A 19980-nucleotide genomic window follows, 5' to 3' on the forward strand; every position below is an offset into this window, starting at 1 on the left:
CATCTAACGGCCCATTTGGAACGCCGTCAGACACTCCACTTGACGGTCCGTCTGAGGCTCCACCAGACGGTCCACCCGGCACTCCGTCAGACACTCCGCCTGACGGTCCGTCTGAAGCTCCACGAGACGGTCCTCCCGGCATTCCGCCAAACATTCCGTCGAGCCATTCATCCGAGGTCAGCTGTCCGTTCTTCTATCCCTTCTTGGCCAACAAAACGTCACCTGCTTCTTGTGCACGTTGTCTCGAGACCGTTTTGTGTCGAGTGCCAGCAGTGTGGATATCTTCGAACATTACCTCTGGTGATGCCTTCGGCGGATGCATTTTTGGGCTGTGCTTTCTGATGTCCTCAATAAAACATTAGTCGGGGCCTATCGGTCTCTTGCCAATACCGCAAATGTTCACCTAGGGAGCATCCATAACCTAGATGTTGTTACCTTCATCGTATTGCTCACCAAACAGCTTCTAGTCCTTTAAAAAATTTATGATAATATGATTGACATCGATGGTTTCGGAAACCATCTTCACAGCGTGTTTTTTTACGAAGAAATGTGCCGTAGCTGCAAATGACAACACGGAGCGATTTATAGAAATGTGGAAGCCTTTTGCACGAGCAACTCCGCAGCTTCAAACGAAAATTGGTTGTAACGCTGTACGCCAAGTCCTATGATGACAATGGATGAGAATGGCTTATGTACTTCCAAATGTTTGACTCGGATCGGAAAGAAGGTTGTGACAGACTGTGCAGTGTGATTGTATTTCAGTGCTCTTGTGCTTTTTTGGTGTTTTTCTTGTGTGGCTGTGTCTAGTTGCGTTTAAGTCTTTTGAGTGTATTGCAGACGCATTTTATAAAGTATTATGCACACGCGCATACACACACACACACACACACACACACACACACACATATATATATATATATATATATATATATATATATATATATATATATATATATGTATGTATGTATTTGGCGTCCTGGCTGATCATTTGTCTGAGAACATTCGGTACGTCTGAGGCCCGTCAGACCGTCTGACACTTCGTCTGACGCTCCAGCTGGCATTTGTCTTACACTCCGTCTGAAGCTCCATCTGGTGTACATCTGACACTCCACCATTGCTGCCGCCGGTAGTCATCAGCGACGGTCGAGTGCCTCGAGACTGACACGGGACGCCGCTAACGAGGTCAGTTTGGCCGGGCCGTAATGAGGGGACCACACCCAGCTGCGGCTGATGTGGCCCGGCTGTAACGGCCTGCATGCTGACGATCACGTGAAGGGATGGCCTGTTGTGGGTCTGGTACAACTGTAGCGATACTTCAGTGTTAAGTTTTGCAATATATTTTGCATATAATGCATTACATTGTCATATGTGCGAAAATATAATGCATTATATGTACTTATGTTTTATTTTTCAGTACATTGCTATGTTGAATTGAATGCCTCCGCAAAGCGTAATATTCGCCTTGTCCCTCAGCATATTTTTTTAATTTACGAACGAAAAAGCTCAGGGTTCTCGAGTGTTTATCCTTTTCAAGAGTTGGCCGAGTCAGATGTGCGTGAAAGCCTTGATGTGTACACCAATTTGAATACCAATTTGTTCTGTGTTTAAAGATCATGTGGGTGGCTTACATTTCGAAGCCAAAAACGAGGACGAAATCCCAGGTGAAACACTACCTAATTCTACGGAGTAAAACGGAAGAGACATAGCCCGAATCCAACAGGTGGTTCCTGGAATCCTTTGCCGAATTCACGCAAACTTGACAGAGATAAATGGATTCGCCATAGCCATAAAAGGACGCATTCTGTTCAAGTACAAGCCCATCGAAGCTGACGCTGTCTGCTATAACTCATCGGTCAGGGTCCGCCGTCGGATATCTTATCAAGACAGTTCGCTCTCGAGCTATTCAGTCGTTATCATCGCTTGTTCTCCCGACGAAGGCCATGTAAGGTTTTGTAGGCTATGTATGGCCATGTAGGTCTGCCCTAAAGTGGCGGCCGAGACTCGTGAGATCGTTATCAGCGCAATGCTACGTCAGGCCATTCGAACAACGGGCGCGAGGGGTATAAACTATGTAAACCTACAAACCGCTGAACCTCATTCAAAGTTTGGCCTCGAGACAAAACCCGTTACAGCGTGGCCCGGCAATACCACAGCGTGGCTCCCCATTGTCACAGCGTGACCCATTAATGTTACAGTGTGACCCGTCAATATTACAGCATGACCCGTCAATGTCACAGCGTGAGCCGTCAACGTCACAGCGTGACCCATTAATGTTACAGTGTGACCCGTCAATATTACAGCATGACCCGTCAATGTCACAGCGTGAGCCGTCAATGTCACAGCGTGACCCATTAATGTTACAGTGTGGCCCGTCAATATTACAGCATGACCCGTCAATGTCACAGCGTGAGCCGTCAATGTCACAGCGTGACCTGTCAATGCCACAGCGTGACCCGTCAATGTCACAGTGTGACCGGTCATTGTCACAGTGTGAGCCGTCAATGTCACAGCGTGACCCGTCAATGTCACAGCGTTAGTGTTCGCAAGGCGCGCCTATTGCCCTGAACGATCCGTGGTATGGTCTTCTGTCTCCGCGAGCTATCGTGCCGACGCCGATAGCGGACGGAGAGGCCCGAATCACTGCCGGTCTCGAGCCCCTCACTTTCTAGTCACACGTCTAGTCTAGTCTAGTCTAGTCTAGTTTAGTCTAGCCCAGTCTAGTCTAGTTTAGTCTAGTCCAGTCTAGTCTAGTCTAGTCTAGTCTAGTCTAGTCTAGACTAGTCTAGTCTAGTTGAAGGCACAACGATCAGCTACCACTGCTGTACTATTACGCCACCAGTAATTTCCACCGAACACTTACTTCAAGCTGGGTGATAAAAGGAGGTGATGTGCATGATATGTGGGAAGAAATTAGATTGTTGCCACAGCTTCATGGCAAAAAAGGCGGGATAATTCAGTACGTATTCATCAGTGACGCCCGTGAGAAAAAACGACGGTGCAAAATTATACAGGCATGAGCTCAAATCGAAATGTGGGACGTAAAAATAGGTCCATTGCCAGCTTCAGACGGGTGTTTCTACTCACTTGGATAAGTCTCTCAGTCTGGCCGCATCCATCGCCAGGATGTGGGGGCAGCAGTGCCCCATGCCTGTTGTCGGGCTGAGGAAGATGCTTTTCACGCCGAGTTTCTTAAGCTCATGTTCACCACCGCTGCCTGAAGAGCGTGAGCGCGTGTTTAGATGCACGAGCTAGATTATATGGCTTGGTGGTGAGGCGTTGCCATCGAGTCTAGCATTATAAGCCACTGAACGAGAAACGTGGCAGCCACACGGAACTCTTACTGGATAAATCAGTGGTTGCACGGTAAAAAGTCAGACTTCGTGCACCCGAAGACGTGTACACATATGTTTCGTAAGCAGAGCTCTTGTGATATCTCAGTGATCCCGTTCAGGAAGCAGAAACTGTGGGCCAGCATAATCTTTTTCGCTGGCAAAGTATAGTTCTTCACGAATATAGTTCTTCATGCCCCCCTCCTCCCCCCCCCCCTCATCACGAAGGGTATGGGGAGCGTGGAGCGGACAAACATATCACGTGGGTCGTAGCTGCACGCGAGATGAAGAGCGAAAGGTGGCTACCGGTTAAAACCTTGTGTCCATGCATGCACGACGAAAAAGCGGTGAATATCTTGGCACAAAACGTGCTACGGTGACGTGCGGTTCAAAAGCCAGACTGAGTTCCTAACCGAGGCGAGTGACTTTCGACTTCACACACTTGTGCCACTGCCGAGGATCGAGACTGCACACGCACCACTGGCCATCCCACGCATCCTTATTCTCGATTACATCCTTTTAGTGAATACATTAAACGGTTGTTTTCCTGTACAGTAATTGCCAAACAGTTTGACGGTCCAGTATCTTCCTACCCCCGTTCGTCTGAAAATCGGATTGTCATCTCCTTGAAGGCTGTTTGCTTTGTTTGGCGTACAAGCATGACATCCTGAAATAAAAGTAGCAATTGATACCTTTTGGCTGACTAGGAACGCGTTCTTTAAAGTTGGTTTCGCTAATTGTGTACAAATAATTATACAATTGATACCACTATGGTGTCTACCTTATTTAAAGTGCTTCTGAAGTCTTGGCTTCTTCCATGGCTTCAGAAAGAACACAAAAACATTAAAGGTATGTAATCCTGGTTTTCGGGAGGAGTATAGCGGCCGCCTTACAAGGGAATGCGGTGAATATCTTCCAACACTGTTTTCGGAAAACATCCTGACGAAGAGTTTTCTAATTTTATCTTCTCACGATGCAGCTCTTATGAGCGATTGTCAGCTAGACATTCCCTGCAAATATTTCTTTTTAATACTGACAGAGTATTAAAGCAAGATTATTTTCAAAATAACTGTTTGCTGGTTAAAAGCAAGATTATGCCTGTACGGGCAAGTGTGATGTCAGACCTCTTCCTGAAGAAACTTTTCGACAAAAAGTTGTTTAAAAAAGTTTCGATGGCACGCCTGACGCACACGCGAAAAAAATTCCTATGTCCTGGCGGCGTCCTTCCTCATAGGTATGGGGTACTTACAGGGCCCGCATGCCTTAACATGGTCCATGATAAACCCTACTTGCAATGAACAATGCCCAAAACCCACCCTGCTCAGCACATCACCGATTTTAACAATAATGGCACGGTCAGTATTCAGTGCCGTCGACTCAACATGGAATCATGGATTCCTGACATATGTCGTGGGTACCCATAATGCAGCCCGACTCAGTAACGCGCGCTATGTCATTTAAAAACAGTGAGGAGAGGAATAGAGTCAAAAGGGGTCCTTCTGAAAAATCACAGTTTATTGGTTTCCAGTCAGAAGTTTGCCGTCGACGTTCACCCTCTTCCGTTTATCTAACATGTACTTGTCAAAACACTTCACTGCAAAGCCCCGTAAATGATAGGACTCTTTTAAGTTATGAAGAATAAGCGTGTTATTGACGCCAACAAAAAAAAATAGCCAGAGAAGTTGATGATAATTTTCCATGTTCCTGAAAATAGGAATGAAGTTAGCCTGCTTGTATCTCTTCGGAGAGATGCCAGCTCTAACTGATGCGTAACAGATCTTGGTAAGGGAGACAACAAACTCGTCACCACATTCAACCGTCCGCCCAGGTGACGATCCACATGCATTCACAATGTGGGCGTCACACATGTGACGCCCACATTCAACAGGCCGCGTCCGCCCGTGCTTGTAGTTGTAGGTGGTACGTCTCGTCAGGGTAGGCGAAATTATGTCGGACACAGTGGGATGTGCTTATCAAGATCAGTGAAATGGCCAAGCCTATTCAGCGAACGGTATGAGAGAACTGTGAGGACTATTTGACTGTTTCGCTTGCCTCTTTGGCTCCCGTTGGCTGGGAGCACCTTTTAGCCTGAGCAGCCACGTGAATCGTGGCCTACTCGCTGCTGCAAGGCTCTGCCCGTCGCTGACTACTGACCTTTCTCGCGTGGCCTGGGAATCCTGCCCGGTTTTACCTCCCACGACTGCCTCTGTTCTCCATGGAACCGCTCACCCCCGGTGACCTCTCGCGGCAGTCTCGGACCCTCCGATCTCCAGGCGTTCATCTACCCATTACCTGCACGGTCCCGGGCTCCACGTGATTCTCGGAACTCCGCTCGACGTGTGGGTCCTCGACTGTCTGGGGCTCCATACAAACCCCTCAGAGGTGTCAGTCCGCGAGCTCCCGACGCAGGAGATGTCGTCCGCCACGGAGGCATTTCGCAAAACGGCAAATGGATGCCGAGTGACAGCGCCAATCTGGGGGACGGCCAGACTCAGTCGCCGAGGCGCAGCCGGCGCGCGATCCGGGCGGAGGCCGATGGTTGGTGACAGGGCGCGGTGAGTGCATCGGTCATCCGGCCAGAGACCGGTGGTTGGTGACAGGGCGCGGTGAGTGCATCGGTCATCCGGCCTGAGACCGATGGCTGGTGACAGGGTGCGGTGAGTGCATCCGTCATCCGGGCGGAGACCGATGGCTGGCGACAGGGTGCGGTGAGTGCATCGGCCATCCGGCCAGAGACCGATGGCTGGTGACAGGGTGCGGTGAGTGCATCGGTCATCCGGCCAGAGACCGATGGCTGGTGACAGGGCGCGGTGAGTACATCGGTCATCCAGGCGGAGACCGATGGCTGGTGACAGGGCGCGGTGAGTGCATCGGTCATCCGGCCAGAGACCGGTGGTTGGTGACAGGGCGCGGTGAGTGCATCGGTCATCCGGCCAGAGACCGATGGCTGGTGACAGGGCGCGGTGAGTGCATCGGTCATCCGGCCAGAGACCGATGGCTGGTGACAGGGCGCGGTGAGTACATCGGTCCGTGACCCGGGGTCAGCAGCACCCCGCTTTCGGCCGGCCGCCGACTCGTGTCAGCGTGGTTCGGCGCTCGGAACATAAGACTGAGTCTAACCTAAACAAATCAAACCAAACGTATCCGTATGATTATACGACGCGCTGAAATATGAGGTGTGAGCGTTAAGCTAATTTCCTTCCATAATCTAAGTTCTAATTTTCTTTTCTTTCTTTCTTTACAAATTTACCTGGATTTTGCTCAAGTCCAACCATTAAAGATAATTTTATCACACAACAGTTCACCCCAAGCGACGCCATTCTTGCCTCAAAGTAAATAGTCGCGGTTTCCACGTAACGAAGACTTTATCTTAAAGCAAGAGGCCATGTTTATGCAGTGCGCAATGCAGTGCGAAGAACAATCTGCCTCCATGACAAATTCGATACATTGTATGATTGAAAATTTATGGAACACAATAGCGTCATAAGGCAAATGAGAGAACACAGAAACAGTGCCGTCGCCCTGCCACTCCTCCCCCACTTTTGGTAGTAAATTCTCCCACCCCACTTTCTTAGTATGTCACACCTGCGCGGATTTTGGGGTTGCAGGGGCTGAATAAGCCTTGCCATTAGCAGTGATTCTGAAAGCACATTTCCAAAAAGCGCCAAACTTTGGGTGGATTTTTGCAATCGCCGTCTTTTGGTACTTGTCAGTTGATGACTTGCAAGAGCTCCCTTACCCACTTTCTTTGCACTGCGGCTGTTGCAAAATATGCATCCGCACAAATTGACACTTGGGAATGTTTAGCCCCGGCTCAGATTTAGATTAACACAAAATTGAATCGGCCAGTAAATAAACCTACCCTGATGGTAATGTATTTTTCGAACCACACTTCCCATCGCGCCAACATGGATTTAGTCTTCTTAATAATGCTCAACTGCATGATATATGGGTCCTGTTCAGGTCAATTTATATGCAGAGTCGATGCTGAGCGTTTTGGGTTGTTCATTTGTGCGTGTGGATATTTTTGCAGGAACCACAGTGCAGAGGAAGAAGGCGAGACAGGTCTCGTATGCCCCCAGTTGACAAATATCAAAAGACAGCAATTTCCCTGGTACTTAATATAAGTACGAGGGAATATATATGATAAACTTCCCTGTATACTCTGTATGCTCCTTGGAAATGTCTTTCCAGAAGCATTTGTAATTGGCAGGTTAGCTCGGGCCACACGACAGTGCTAGAAATGCGCGGAGGAGTGTCTTGCAAGACGACCAGTATTGCGTCGCTACAGCACCGTCTCTGTGAGGATCGCTTCAGCAACGTCTCTGTGGGCGATCGTCTCTGTGGGCGATCGCCGCGGCAGACCTCTGCGCACTGTCATGTGCCTCGTAATAATTTTATCTACAAAAATCCTTTGGGCTTCAAGTGTGCAAATGGATGACAAATTAGTTTAACCATTTTGTGGCGGCTTTTGGCACCGGATAGGGGTGTCACTTTCCAAAATCAGTTGGAGACGGGGTCTCAGCCGAAATGGGTGGCATTACCTTCCGAGTTAACCTGAGTAAGGAATTACTAGTAACTACCGCTGTCACTGATCGTGATGTATAACCACCACAGGCGCGATTATGAGAAAAATGCACTTGTCACTGTTGGGTGAAAGCTTGCGCTAACACTCGCTCGGTTGATATCCTTTGCTCGGGCGGAGTAGGTCACTTTGACCCCTTTTCCTGAGATATCATAAATTAGGATACTTTTAGACACCCAATTCACAGAATTTGTTGGCCTACACATGAACTCACTCGTGTTAAAATTTAATATTGCTTGGTCATCACCTTCAGGTCAAATGAGGTCAAGTAAGGCTAAACTCCAGGTTAGTGTGCAAAGTGCCCCGAGAACCTAGGTATATTTTCTAAGCAAAAGGTCACTCATGCTCATTTAGTCAGTGACTTTTTTACCTTTCGAATGGCATGGGGTCCAAAATCATACGAGACTGCTCCGAGTTTTGCATTTGAATAAGCGCCAAATATTACACTTGGCAGCACGCTCGCAAAGACAGCTGTGAACCAGAGTCATTTTAGGCCTCTACCCTTTAAAAGCCCCATGGAAGATGCACAATGCGGTTCCTATTGCCAATAGATTCGAAATGAGCACCGGAAACTACCTCATACGCCACAAATGTCAAACATTTGCAAACTGGCTCACTATATGAGGGAGTTATCTTTTCAAAAAGGCAAGGCGCATGCAAAATACTATTTGGCACAAAATAAGCATTATACTAATAGTGGTGTGCTTAGGTACCTACTGCCTAGTACACCATTAATTAAAACAACTGTGCTGCACTTATTTGGCCCAGTATTCCCTTTTCGCTTATTGCGGGGTTCAGAAGAACATTGGGGGAGGGGTTTAGTCAGCATTGTGGGGAGGCTTAGGCCCCCAAAGTATACAAAGTGACGCCCAGGCCTCAGATATTCGGTGATTCTTGGTGCCACCTGGAACGTTTTCAGTTGTGTGACTGGTATCCCCTCGATGCTTCCTTGCTGACAGTGGCCACGACTAGCCGTGGCACTACGAATTTTGCAAGGACGGAGAACTTTTGACAACCCAGGCGTCCGCGGTGCAGAGCGGAGAGAGTAGCATACCATAGGCGCTGCCGTCTTATTGCCGTTGTGCGCCAGGCATCGATATTCGAATTAAGACATCCAGCTGCGCTCGGCGGCTCGACAATCTGTCAGAAGAACATTTCCTGAGCAGCCAGCGGAGACGTTCATCACAGGCTACTGGGTACGTGGTGATACCGGCTTAAACTGTTATCGACATATCACATGATATGTGAGACAACTGACAACTTGTGCATGGCGCTCGATAGCACACGACCCTCTGCCCATGGGAACGTGCATATTTGTGAGCACGATTGCACGCCGTTGTCTCTGTCGAATCATTTGGTCCAGTGTCCATACGACCTCAAGCTACCGAGTGATGTCACACGGCTGTACCACCGAGCGCTTAGTCACACGTCTGTACCACCGAGTGCTCAGCCACACGTCTGCACCACCAAGTGCTCAGTCACACGTCCGTACCACCGAGTGCTCAGTCGCACGTCCGTACCACCGAGCGCTCAGTCACTCGTCTGTACCACCGAGTGCTCAGTCATACGTCGGCACCACCGAACGCCCAGTCACACGTCCGTGCCATCATATCCGCTGGCGCACAGCACCTTCGATAGACGCACGCTAGTGTACAGCTAATTCACGGCTGTTGGCGGGTCAGCAAACGTTCGCGACTCTTTGAATCGACGAAAGCAGCGAATTTGAGGCAGGTCGCGTTTTGGGCTGTTGTTACCGACGTTTTAAGAGGCACACAAACATATCGGGTAAATATTGGTCATGATCACTTGGATTTTATGCTTGGGCCATCTGGACGTCTCCATCTCGCTCTGCTAAGACAGCAGCGCTTGTACCATCTGGACGTCTCCATCTCGCTCTGCTAAGACAGCAGCGCTTGTGCCATCTGGACGTCCCCACTTCATTCTGTTAATGCAACAGCGAGCTGCAGTCGAGATCAGTTTAGATCGGCAAGCTGCCAAGACGACATGGGCATCCTGCCAAGTGCATAGCTACGGGTCGGCCTGTGCTGGCCTGCGCGGGTGCTATACGCACGCATACATCGTGCGGTTGATCTCATGGGTTCATCTGCCAGGACTGTCAAGGTCTGACATCAAGCCTGAAAAACGCCTTATAAAGTTAGATCCGTGGTTCTGGCCAGAGCAAACACGCACCACCTTACGCATTGGTCCATGTGTCCGCCACCGCAATTGTCCGTTCTTTGCGGAGTTTAAATGTCCTGGTTTTGCTTCGCTGCGCTTCCTCGTTGCCAGAAAAGAAACCGGGGTTTCGTCCACCGTTTTGTGTTTTTTTGACAACTTTTTAAATTCACGTTTCCCATGTTGAATAAACGGGGTACGTTTACACGTGTCACGTGCGACACGTCAAGGTATAAGCGTCACATTTAACCAGAATACAGTGCACCACCGGACCTACGTGGTCAAAGACCTGTTCAAAACTGGAGAAACGTACAAATCTTCGTTGGAACCTGTGAAAACCGTTGTACCGTTAGCAGATTTCTTTCTTTTTTTCGTCATTTGTTTTGCAGATTTGCGTTGTTCTTTCTCGACGCAGTTGCTACCGATAATGGCGCAGAAGCTATAGGAATGGCAAATAGTCTCGAGGGCAACACCCCTCCCCCCAAGTAATGACGGCGGGGTCATCATTGTTGTCTGATGCGACCGGTGAAGCAACAGTTATAACATTGCGGTCATCAATGTATGCTTCCCGAAGTTCTATTCAACATTCACTTTCTTGCACCCCGAAAAAACGTTCACGGTTTTAGATGACTCGTGTGATGACTAATGACTGTGACATCCAAAACAATGCTCCAGCTGTGAGTGCGCCAGATTGACCTCTGACCTTGTGATTGATCTTCTGTCTGTGCTGTTGTTGTCGATTCGCGCTTTTATGTCGAGCTGCGGAGAACTGCTTCGGAAAATATTAATTTTCAGGTCTGCGTCACCAAATTAAGCCAAGTTCCAACAGAAAGATGCGGTCACAACACATCTTATAAATCATATCACTTAATTCAAAAACTGCATGGCGTACATCGAGCAGAACTCGTCCCGGATCGCCTGTTCTTATGAGTCAGATTGGTTTGATCCTTAACAGCATATCTCACCTGCCTCAGGTGCGCTGGGCCCCACAGCTTTCCCTATCGGGAAGCTCCACCTGCTTCGGGTACGCTGAGCTCCACCTTTCCCTCTGTCAGCGTGTCTCACCTGCCTCAGGTACGCTGAACCCCACCTCTCCCTCTGTCAGCGAGACGGAGGGAGAGTTGCTCACGTTCTCACCTGCCTCAGGTACGCTGAACCCCACCTCTCCCTCTGTCAGCGGGACGGAAGGAGAGTTGCTCACATTCTCACCTGCCTCAGGTGCACCGCACACATCGGCCTCCCGTATCCGAAGTCGCCCTCGCCGCCACGCTCTCCCGACGCGCTCTGACTGTGGATCTCCGCGCGCGTCGGTGGCTCATCGGCATCGACGCGCGTGCGTCGGAGGTCATCGGCGACCGAGCTGCGCCCGGCTGGCGTCCGCTGGGCGAGACACCAGCCGGGTCTAGCTCAGAACGAGAGCTAGTGGGAGCCATGGTCCTGGGCCCGCTCAGGTTATGTGAGAGGATTTCCGCGCGCGTGCGACGGAGCCCGTTCGTGTGAGGCCCGAGAGCTAGCTAGCCCCTGGCAGTCAGCTGTCTCGCCGCAAGAGGCCCACTCGAGCTGAACGACCGAAAGTACAGTCCTTGCTCCCGAATGAAACACGCGGAAATCAGACTGCGAAAAAAGAGGATTTCTCGCGTTTGAGAGGTAGTCCTCACAGCGCGCAAGCATGTGCTTGCTTGCTGCTCGGCGTCGGGTTCCAGCACATCTGGTAGCCGTACATTCCGTACTCGACGGAGATGCCGACGGCGAAGGCGGCGATCCAGCCTCACATCTTTACGTCATGGCCAAGTACCACATCCACCTCAGACATTGCTGATCAATTGAGAAGAAGTTCTGGATGTAGAATAAGCCTCACTACCAGTACTTCACGCGGTTCGGCTGCCCTTCTTCATAACGCAAGCTGTGCACGCTCCAGCCACATCCTGCATGAACGGTGCACACTAGCAATGCAGCGTTCTTCATATCCATGGTTTGTTGCCATGTAAGAACATCAGCGTAACATGCAAAAGCATCCTTGAGGTTCACGGGGCTCATGCCTTCTTGTCTTCAAGTCAAAAATGCTTTGATCGCGTAACTAATGTATTTCCAAGGAGTGTTCCTCCGTCGCCTCCCCTGCTTCGTGGTCCACGCCAACCACTACAGCACAACACATGCCAGTTTCAGTCACAAGTCAGCGAATACAACTGACTCTGGGCGATAAGGTGACAGGGCAGCAAGATTCAGGGGTCCCATTCATCAGAGTCTGACAATCGTCTCAATTCGATAACCCCCAACTAAAAAATCGCATCTTGTCATTCCGTTGCTATTGTCTTAATCTGGTCTTACGGCGTTATGATGACTGAACACACCTCACGCTGTGCTCTGGTGCTCCGAAACGATTGCATTATTTTGCTTCCACATTCGCCGCTGTGTCAACACGCTCTTGCTTTGCACGGGCATCGGTATGGCTTTCGTGCCTCGGTGGCGGTGTTGAGAACATGACCTTTTCTAGGGCGACAAAGGGTGCTTCGAAAGTCATCGAAAAGGCATAGGCAAACGCGAACGTAACAATGACCTGTGACAGAACCCAGTACACCAGTCGTAAGCCATCGTAGTACAGAACGCCCTTGGAAGAGAAAATTCCGAAGTAAAGGACATTGATATGTATCAAATATCCGGCGTAGGTGAGCCGACTAAGGGGCACAAAGCCCGGGTGCGAGAGGAACGTGTTGATGACGCCGCCGTAGCCGGTGACGCAGGCGAAGATGACCCAGGAGACGGCGAGGCCCCAGGCCAGTCGGTGCAGGCCACCGTACGCCACGGCCACGGCCTTGCTCGGCGTCGGGTCCCAGGGCATCTGGTAGCCGTACATGCCGTACACGACGGAGATGCCGACGGCGAAGGCGGCGATCCAGCCGGGCAGATACTGCCACGGCCTCAGCGTGACTCGTCTGCCGCGCAGCTTGTGCAGGAGGAAGCCGAGCCCGATGCCTACCAGCCACACCGTGCAGCGCATCCACGGGTACATGTACTGATTCATCAGCTCATCTTGATTCTCGGGCCTGAGACCGAACGGTATGGGCGGCATGTCCTTCACACCCCAAAGCACCATGCGCAGGATCAGGAAGAGTGTCGTGATGAGGCCGAGCCAGGCGAGGCCGAACACCGGTCGCCATACGAGAGGCAGCAGGACTAGAGGCGCGAACACGAACATCTGCATGTCAACAGCGAGGTACCACGACTGCGCCAGACATTGCTCACCAACCGAGAAGAAGTTCTGAATGTAGAACAGGTTTCGCCACCAGTACTTCACGCAGTTTAACTGCCCTGAAGATTTGGTAAAGCTCCAAACTGGTCCATCGCCTATGTAAATAAACCAGGTGGACGCAATAGCAATCATGAAAGCGTAAGGAGTGGTCAGTCGCAGGTAGCGATGTATGTAGAACATAGGTAGGTTGAATTTCTTGGTTTTCTCGTAGGCGTTGCAAAAACCATACGCCACTAATACGCCAGATAACAGAAAGAACGTGTCCACGCTTGGCATGGCATTCGCTACCACCTCAAACAGTGGGCTTTTAAAGTAATCATAGGCAACTATCACATTCTGAGTGAATTGCACTATACCACCACATGCGTGACCTAGAACAACCCAAGTCATGGTGAAGAACCGGATACCGTGTAGACAGGCGAGCGTCCCCTCCCGTGGCGTGGTGTCCAACAGTTTCTGAGTGTTGGTGTACACCGAGAAGGCGAGCAGAGCCTGCTGAGGACGCCCGGGCGCTGCCCGTCTCGGCGGCTGGGACGTATCTGACGCGTCTCCCTGCTGGCCGGCCGGGGGATCGGCGCCGGGCACGCATGCGCACGGCTTCAGCTGCAGCATCGCCATCAGGCGTCGGGTGCAGCCCCTGTAGTGCAGGTCCAGGCAGGTGCCCGCCACCATGAGACCGCCGAACAGGGCCATGATGGTGATGACGGCCCTGTCCGGCGGCGTGAACTCCACAGAATCCTCCGACGTCGTCGACTCGAGCGCGGACACGGACACCTTTCTGCCGAGCAGCAGCTGTAGCCCGCGCGCCACGTCATCGCTGGAGCAGCTGGACGGCACGCACATGCCGATGACACCGGTAGGCATGCCGGCACTGGGCAGGATGATGATGCTACCGAGATCGTCGTCGTGCTCAGAGACGTCTGCGGGATCCTTTTGAAGGTCATGCTTGTCACGAGTCGCGATGATGGGGAAGGCGATCACCGGCACGTACCGACCCACAAAGTGCAGCCCCTGGGTAGGCAGGTCTGGATACTTGGTCGCGTTCAGCTCCACGGTGATGAACTGGCATTCGTCGAACGATCCGAAAATGTTGACGTTGCCTGCCAGTATGCCGTCGGAGACCTTTCCGGTGGCGTCCAGCACTAGAATGAAGAAAAAAATTCGCGAAGAAAATTAACTTGCGTTGCGCTACATTTCTGGAAAACGGCCTGTAAAAATTCAGCTACTGATCAGCGCGGAACCAGCACTCGCTGATGGCGGAGCGCTTGAGTTATTTGCAAACCCGCAGCAGCCATCAGCGTCATTACGAACCCTTTAAACAGAAACAAGGCGATGGCAGCAGGCATCTGTTGTAGTTCTATGCATGTGGCAATGATATTATTGGAAGATCTTTACATCAGCATGCGTCACCGTCCAATCCATGCGAAAGCATTCGCACTCTGTGCAATTGTGTCAGAGCAGATATTCAGAGCCTAGTTGACATCATGACTAACTTCTGACATCGTGATGGCAAGACGGAACAGCTTCTTCCCACCCTGATCTACCTCTATGCACCATCAAGTAACCTGACAGAACGACCCAATTCTGCCTACGCGGACGAAAATTGTGATTTTGATATTGAACAGCTAGCGGTGGAGAACTTACTGAGTTTTGGCCACAGGGCCTCTCCTGTCAGCTCGTCCCAGAAGATTCTGCTGTGCGCCCGGCAGAGGCCGTCACTGGCCTGGAGCGTTGGCACCGCCAGGCGGGACACGGCCAGCCGCTCTCCGGAGGGCATCGTCCTTTCCTCCATCAGCTCCGCCAGCAGGTCCACCGTCCGCTCCACGTCGGCCAGGGAGACGCCGCTGGGGGGTGCCAGCGGCGGTAGACCCATGCGGAGCTGGTACGGGGGACGGTCGGCCCGGCCGCCCACCACCAGCGACAGCAGGAGCACCGCTAAGGCCGGCACCACGAGCCGCATGATGAAGCGCTCCAGGAGCGCTGGCCGACGCGGGGCAAGACTGGCGCGCTCGCTGACGACGCAGCCAGATACATAGTCACTATCGCTGGCTGCGGTGAGAGCCGCTGATATGGACCCGTGACGCTCGTGCGCACGCTTAGGTCAGCTTTCGTGGTATCAAAGTGCTCGAGAGCTGCTGCGTCACTTTGGTCATCGGTCGGTGCACCTGTGCGCAGGCGCAGGGGAGACTAATCACATTGTAGATGATGAAGTTACAAATGTTCCTGTATTCAACAGTAAATAAGCATAAAAGGCATTTGCTGAATGTCGTTGCAATATATTGTTATCATCGTTACGTTATCGTTACTATCGTTATACTGCTATCATATTATCGTTGATATTGTCTTATGCCAGCACTACTGACCTGCATCATTGCATGCTTCTAATTTGCAATGTATTATGAAAAACGGTGTTTTTTTATTTCATAAGATGAAAGGTGGTGCTTGTACAACGAAACGACTTAACTCCAATGTTTCGACATTCCGTTCCGGAGTCATTGACCGAACAAAAAGTGCGAAGGTGGAAACATTCCTTTCTTTGATGTATTTTCTGGTTTTAAAGGTTAGTGTTGAGAATCACAATTTGGAATCAAATCACGCCAACAAATCCAAATCGTAGTCTGAAGCTTTCTCAAGCCTTTGTATGCAACAATCTTTAACCTAGACATGTCTACGAAGCAGAAGATCACTGGTTGTCAATTCAGGATAGCGGTATTGTTTGACCTTACGAAGGTCATGGTGACCAAAAATCTGCGACTTTTTATAGTTCAACATACGTCAAGAATCACGCTAGGCTATGTGTTTCTAAAACAAAAGATTGATCGGGGTCACTGATCTGAACATCTGATCTTTATTAAATTCAAATAAAACGATCGCTTGCTTGTCTATGAAAAATGAATTCGAAGTGAGCGTCAAGCTACCCCACAAAGCAAGGTCTTGAGAAAAGCAATTCGGCATTGAGTTCGATCTTATCATTATGCATGGTCCAAGGTAAATGGAATTACTTTAAATTCTGAATTCATTGTTTATTGTCAACGAAACCACCTCAAAGATAAATAGCTATGTCTAGCACTCGTTTGTCGCATCAGATTGAACAATAACCTAGAAACTGTCTTCTGGCTATAATCTACCATAGGTCAGCGTGCATACCATGTACATTTATTTTGTATGCAAAAAGACTGGATATTTCATGGGCTACAGTTGCGGAAAATTTGTCACGACAGCGCTGCGCCGGGAAGTTATTTTCGAAAGCTTTCACGGTGTCAAATTGCCCCTCACCACCTGATCGCGTGCTAACATGATTTAACACGGGCCCGGCTAGCTGGTTGAATACCATACGCTTGGGCGGAGGGGGGGGGGGGAGGAACTTGAGCCCCCTCTGAAATCTTAAAAACTAAGAGAGCTACGAACACCAAATTTACAGGACGGCTTAATCTATATGTGAACGCAGGAGTGACAAAATTGGAGGTTCCTAGGCGATGACCGTTAGGTCAAATAAAGTCCAACAATGTCGGATTCCACAGTGGCATCAAACGTGTTCTCGTGCCGCCTAAGGCGAAAACTTTGAGCCTAAACGCCGTTTTTAAGCAAATGATCAATGATGTTCATTTTATGCCATTTGCCTTTTTAGATCTGTAGAAGGTAAAATGACCAAAACCGACAAGCCCGTTTAATTTTTTAATAATCGTCAAAGATTACGCTTTGTGGTATGTTCCTAACACAAAAGACTGATCTGGGTGATCTTAGGCTAGTAGGCCTCTTTGACCTTTAATAAGTGCTTGGAAGATTCTACGGCGATCCCTGTCACCCAGAAATTCGAAATAAGCACTAGAAACCACCCTTTAACCTGCGCACGGCCTGGGGAAGGCTGGCTTTCCTCCTACGGTTTTTAGAGCACAGGGCAAAACAGACAATAGAAGCAGCACGAAATTTTCAGCACCTGTTCGCCTATCAATTTGGCATCATTTGAGTAAATTTAAGATTTGATCCACCAAGATCAGTGACTTATGCCCCGTCAAAGAGGTCAGCCTCTAAAAAGCTTTGACCACGCACCACTTTTATGTGGATCATTTTTCGTCGTCCAAACTCGTTGAGGAAACGGAAAATGATAGTACCTTTTTGGATTCCAGATTTGTTTTGGAAAATGCAAGGTTATTGACCTGAGATCAGCTTTTTGGAGATTTTTTCGTATATAATGCAAAACTGTACAATTTTTGTGTAGTTTTGCTGTTTATATTGAAAAAGTGCTAACCTACATGCACAACCATCTTATGATTACAGAGCACATGGCATTAGCCCAGGTCATGACCGATCTCTATGCGTGCCTTCTATAAAGCACATACTGAGCCCAAAATTGGTGGTTTAGGGATAATTTTGGACGCATAATTCGAAAACTTTAATGAAAACATGTTCTTATATCATTGGAATGCAAAATGAGGTCACAATAGGTAATGTACGGACATGCAAGGTCATATAATACCGTCCAAAGTCAGCAGACTATGTTATCAGCAGCGGAAAGGCTAGATAAACGAGTACGACGTGTGTAACCACCTCCTTATTGCTAATGTGAAGCTGATAACGTCCAATTTCATGCACCAAAGTACTTGTCCTCATATTCTTACAGATGCATTGTCAAGTGTGGAAGGGACTATACATAATGTAGACAACAGTTGTGAGATATGAGTACCTGCAAATATGCCTCTGTTTCACCAAGTCATCAACTTGGGGGCAGTCTAGAGATTCCAGATCCAGTGTTATGATTTAGTTCCTTTTGATGCCAGAGGCAATCTTGGTGGCAAAATTCTTGAAAAGTTAAAATGCTTTTTGAATCCTCTGCACCTGGCCCTCGATCGCGCCACCCCATACACATGTACAATAAGTTACACGTGAAAAGAATGCGTACTTCGTTAATTATTTTAAGATCACCAATTGTATGCTGTTTGTCGAGCAAGTAGTAAACAAAACAAATAATCTGATGCACAATACATTATTTCTGACCACAGAAAAATATTACTCTGGTCACATACTCGGTTAGCATTTCAGTTTTTTTTTCTCTTTTGGATGACTTATTATTTTAACCTGAGTTGACCTCAGATGACCTCTAGGCCACCCGAAAATGGCGTTGTTGTGTCTCGTGTCCGAAATACGTTTATCCTGCAGCTGGATGTAATCAAATATATTTAGTCAGAAGGACATCAAGCTGCTTTAGTCTACGAAAACCAAAAGCATCGTTTTTGTAGACTGTTGATACAACAATTTTGAATGGTAACCCGGTCTTTCCTGATCCATGGGGGGGGGGGGGGAATGGTCGGAGTGGACTCCCTGCAGCCTGCAAGCCTAGTTCCCTGCCCTCAATATCTATCTTGACGTGTTAGTATAGGTTTTAACTGCATCTATCGGAACGACCGTCTCCTACCTTTCGTGGCCTCTGGTGACCTCAGCAATTTTAACTCAAGTCAAAAGTTCAGTATGCATTCTTCATGATCTGATGAGTCCTTCGAAGCAGTGCCCCTGTTTTTCTCATACGGCATCTGGGAGTTGGAGATCTCAGGGGACATATATTCCGCCGGCCGGGCGAGGGTTTAACAAGGCTATTCAATAAAAAGCACGCTGTTCTTGACCTCGGTTTGACCTTCATACCTGACTCAAGGTCAATAGAACGTGATGCAATCGTAAATTCAATTTTCTGAGAAAATTCTTTGAGAGAATCTCGAGGTCTAAGACACTATCTCGAAGATGTATGGCTTCGTCTAACACTCCGTGGTCGCATCAGATTGAAAGCTCCCCAGAAATTGTCCTCACTGACAGCCATGGCCTGACTTTGACCTATCATAGGTCAGGGAACTGACATAACGCACCCCATTTTGATATTAAAAGGTTCGCTACTCAACTGCCTACATCTCTGCAAAGTTTGGCACGGCTACACTGCGCCGTTCGGAAATTATTTTTGAAATAAAGTTGGCCCCAAAACATTTATTGTAAGGGGGCCTTCTATAAAATTAAGTTGGCCAGGTTCGGGGGTCAAACTGACACCCATCCGGGCTCGTGTGAGTTAGGCAAGAAAAAATACTAGTTATCCCTCAGCTGGCTGACGTTCCCGGCTGGCAGTGTTAGTTGGGCATCATAAAGAATTCGTGCTGTTCAAGGCCAAGGGAAGTCGTGATCATTTAGCTACCATTTTATAACGAATGCCGTAATAAATCTTGGGCACCCTCTCACCGCCAGGGAAGGGCACCTTCTCCCCGGTTAGACAAGGTCAAGAAAACGGGTGCGTGTAAGGGGAGGGGGCCTTTTTTAAATAGTTCATTCCAATGCACAACCATAGCAGAGGAACCGTAGCATTTCCGAGACGTGCGTCGTTGTGCGACGTGACCGCCTGTCACGTTCTCCCCAACTCCGCCTCTGTCACCTGATGCAGCTCCGTCTGGCTCCGCCCACGCCTCAGCGCGCGGTGAATCCCAGGCGCCTGCAGACAGCCCCGCACCTCGGCCGGACGTGGGCGTGACGTCACTGTCGACCGGCAGCCGTCTCCACTGCGCCTGCGCCGCGCGGCCATGAAGCTGACGCTGCCGGCGCTGCCGGCGCTCCTGCTGGCGACCCTGCCGGCCTTCTCATCGCCGGCGGGCGCGGAGCGGAAGGTGGAC

General features: G+C 49.5%; 1 protein-coding gene across 1 annotated transcript; it reads right to left on the bottom strand.

Moving 5' to 3' along the window:
• Positions 1-12162: 12162 nt before the first annotated feature.
• Positions 12163-15330, bottom strand: LOC119104547 (nose resistant to fluoxetine protein 6). The gene is made up of 2 exons (XM_037228263.1): positions 14984-15330; positions 12163-14481 (listed from the first exon to the last, which is right to left on the bottom strand). Exons 1-2 carry the CDS (start codon positions 15297-15299, stop codon positions 12476-12478), a joined length of 2322 nt encoding a protein of 773 aa, XP_037084158.1. The 5' UTR covers positions 15300-15330; the 3' UTR covers positions 12163-12475.
• Between the last annotated feature and the right edge of the window lie 4650 nt (positions 15331-19980).

This window comes from Pollicipes pollicipes, unplaced genomic scaffold (genome assembly GCF_011947565.3).
Source record: "Pollicipes pollicipes isolate AB1234 unplaced genomic scaffold, Ppol_2.1 Scaffold_6052;HRSCAF=7182_pilon_pilon_pilon, whole genome shotgun sequence".
NCBI classification, from domain to species: Eukaryota; Metazoa; Arthropoda; class Thecostraca; order Pollicipedomorpha; family Pollicipedidae; genus Pollicipes; species Pollicipes pollicipes.

What these genes read in the sequence shown, in the direction of transcription:
- LOC119104547 (XM_037228263.1), bottom strand. Translation starts at nt 15,299, where the DNA reads ATGCGGCTCGTGGTGCCGGCCTTAGCGGTGCTCCTGCTGTCGCTGGTG. An exon ending in GGCCCTGTGGCCAAAACTCA is followed by an intron (nt 14,482 to 14,983) that starts GTAAGTTCTCCA and finishes TCTTCATTCTAG; the next exon opens with TGCTGGACGCCACCGGAAAG.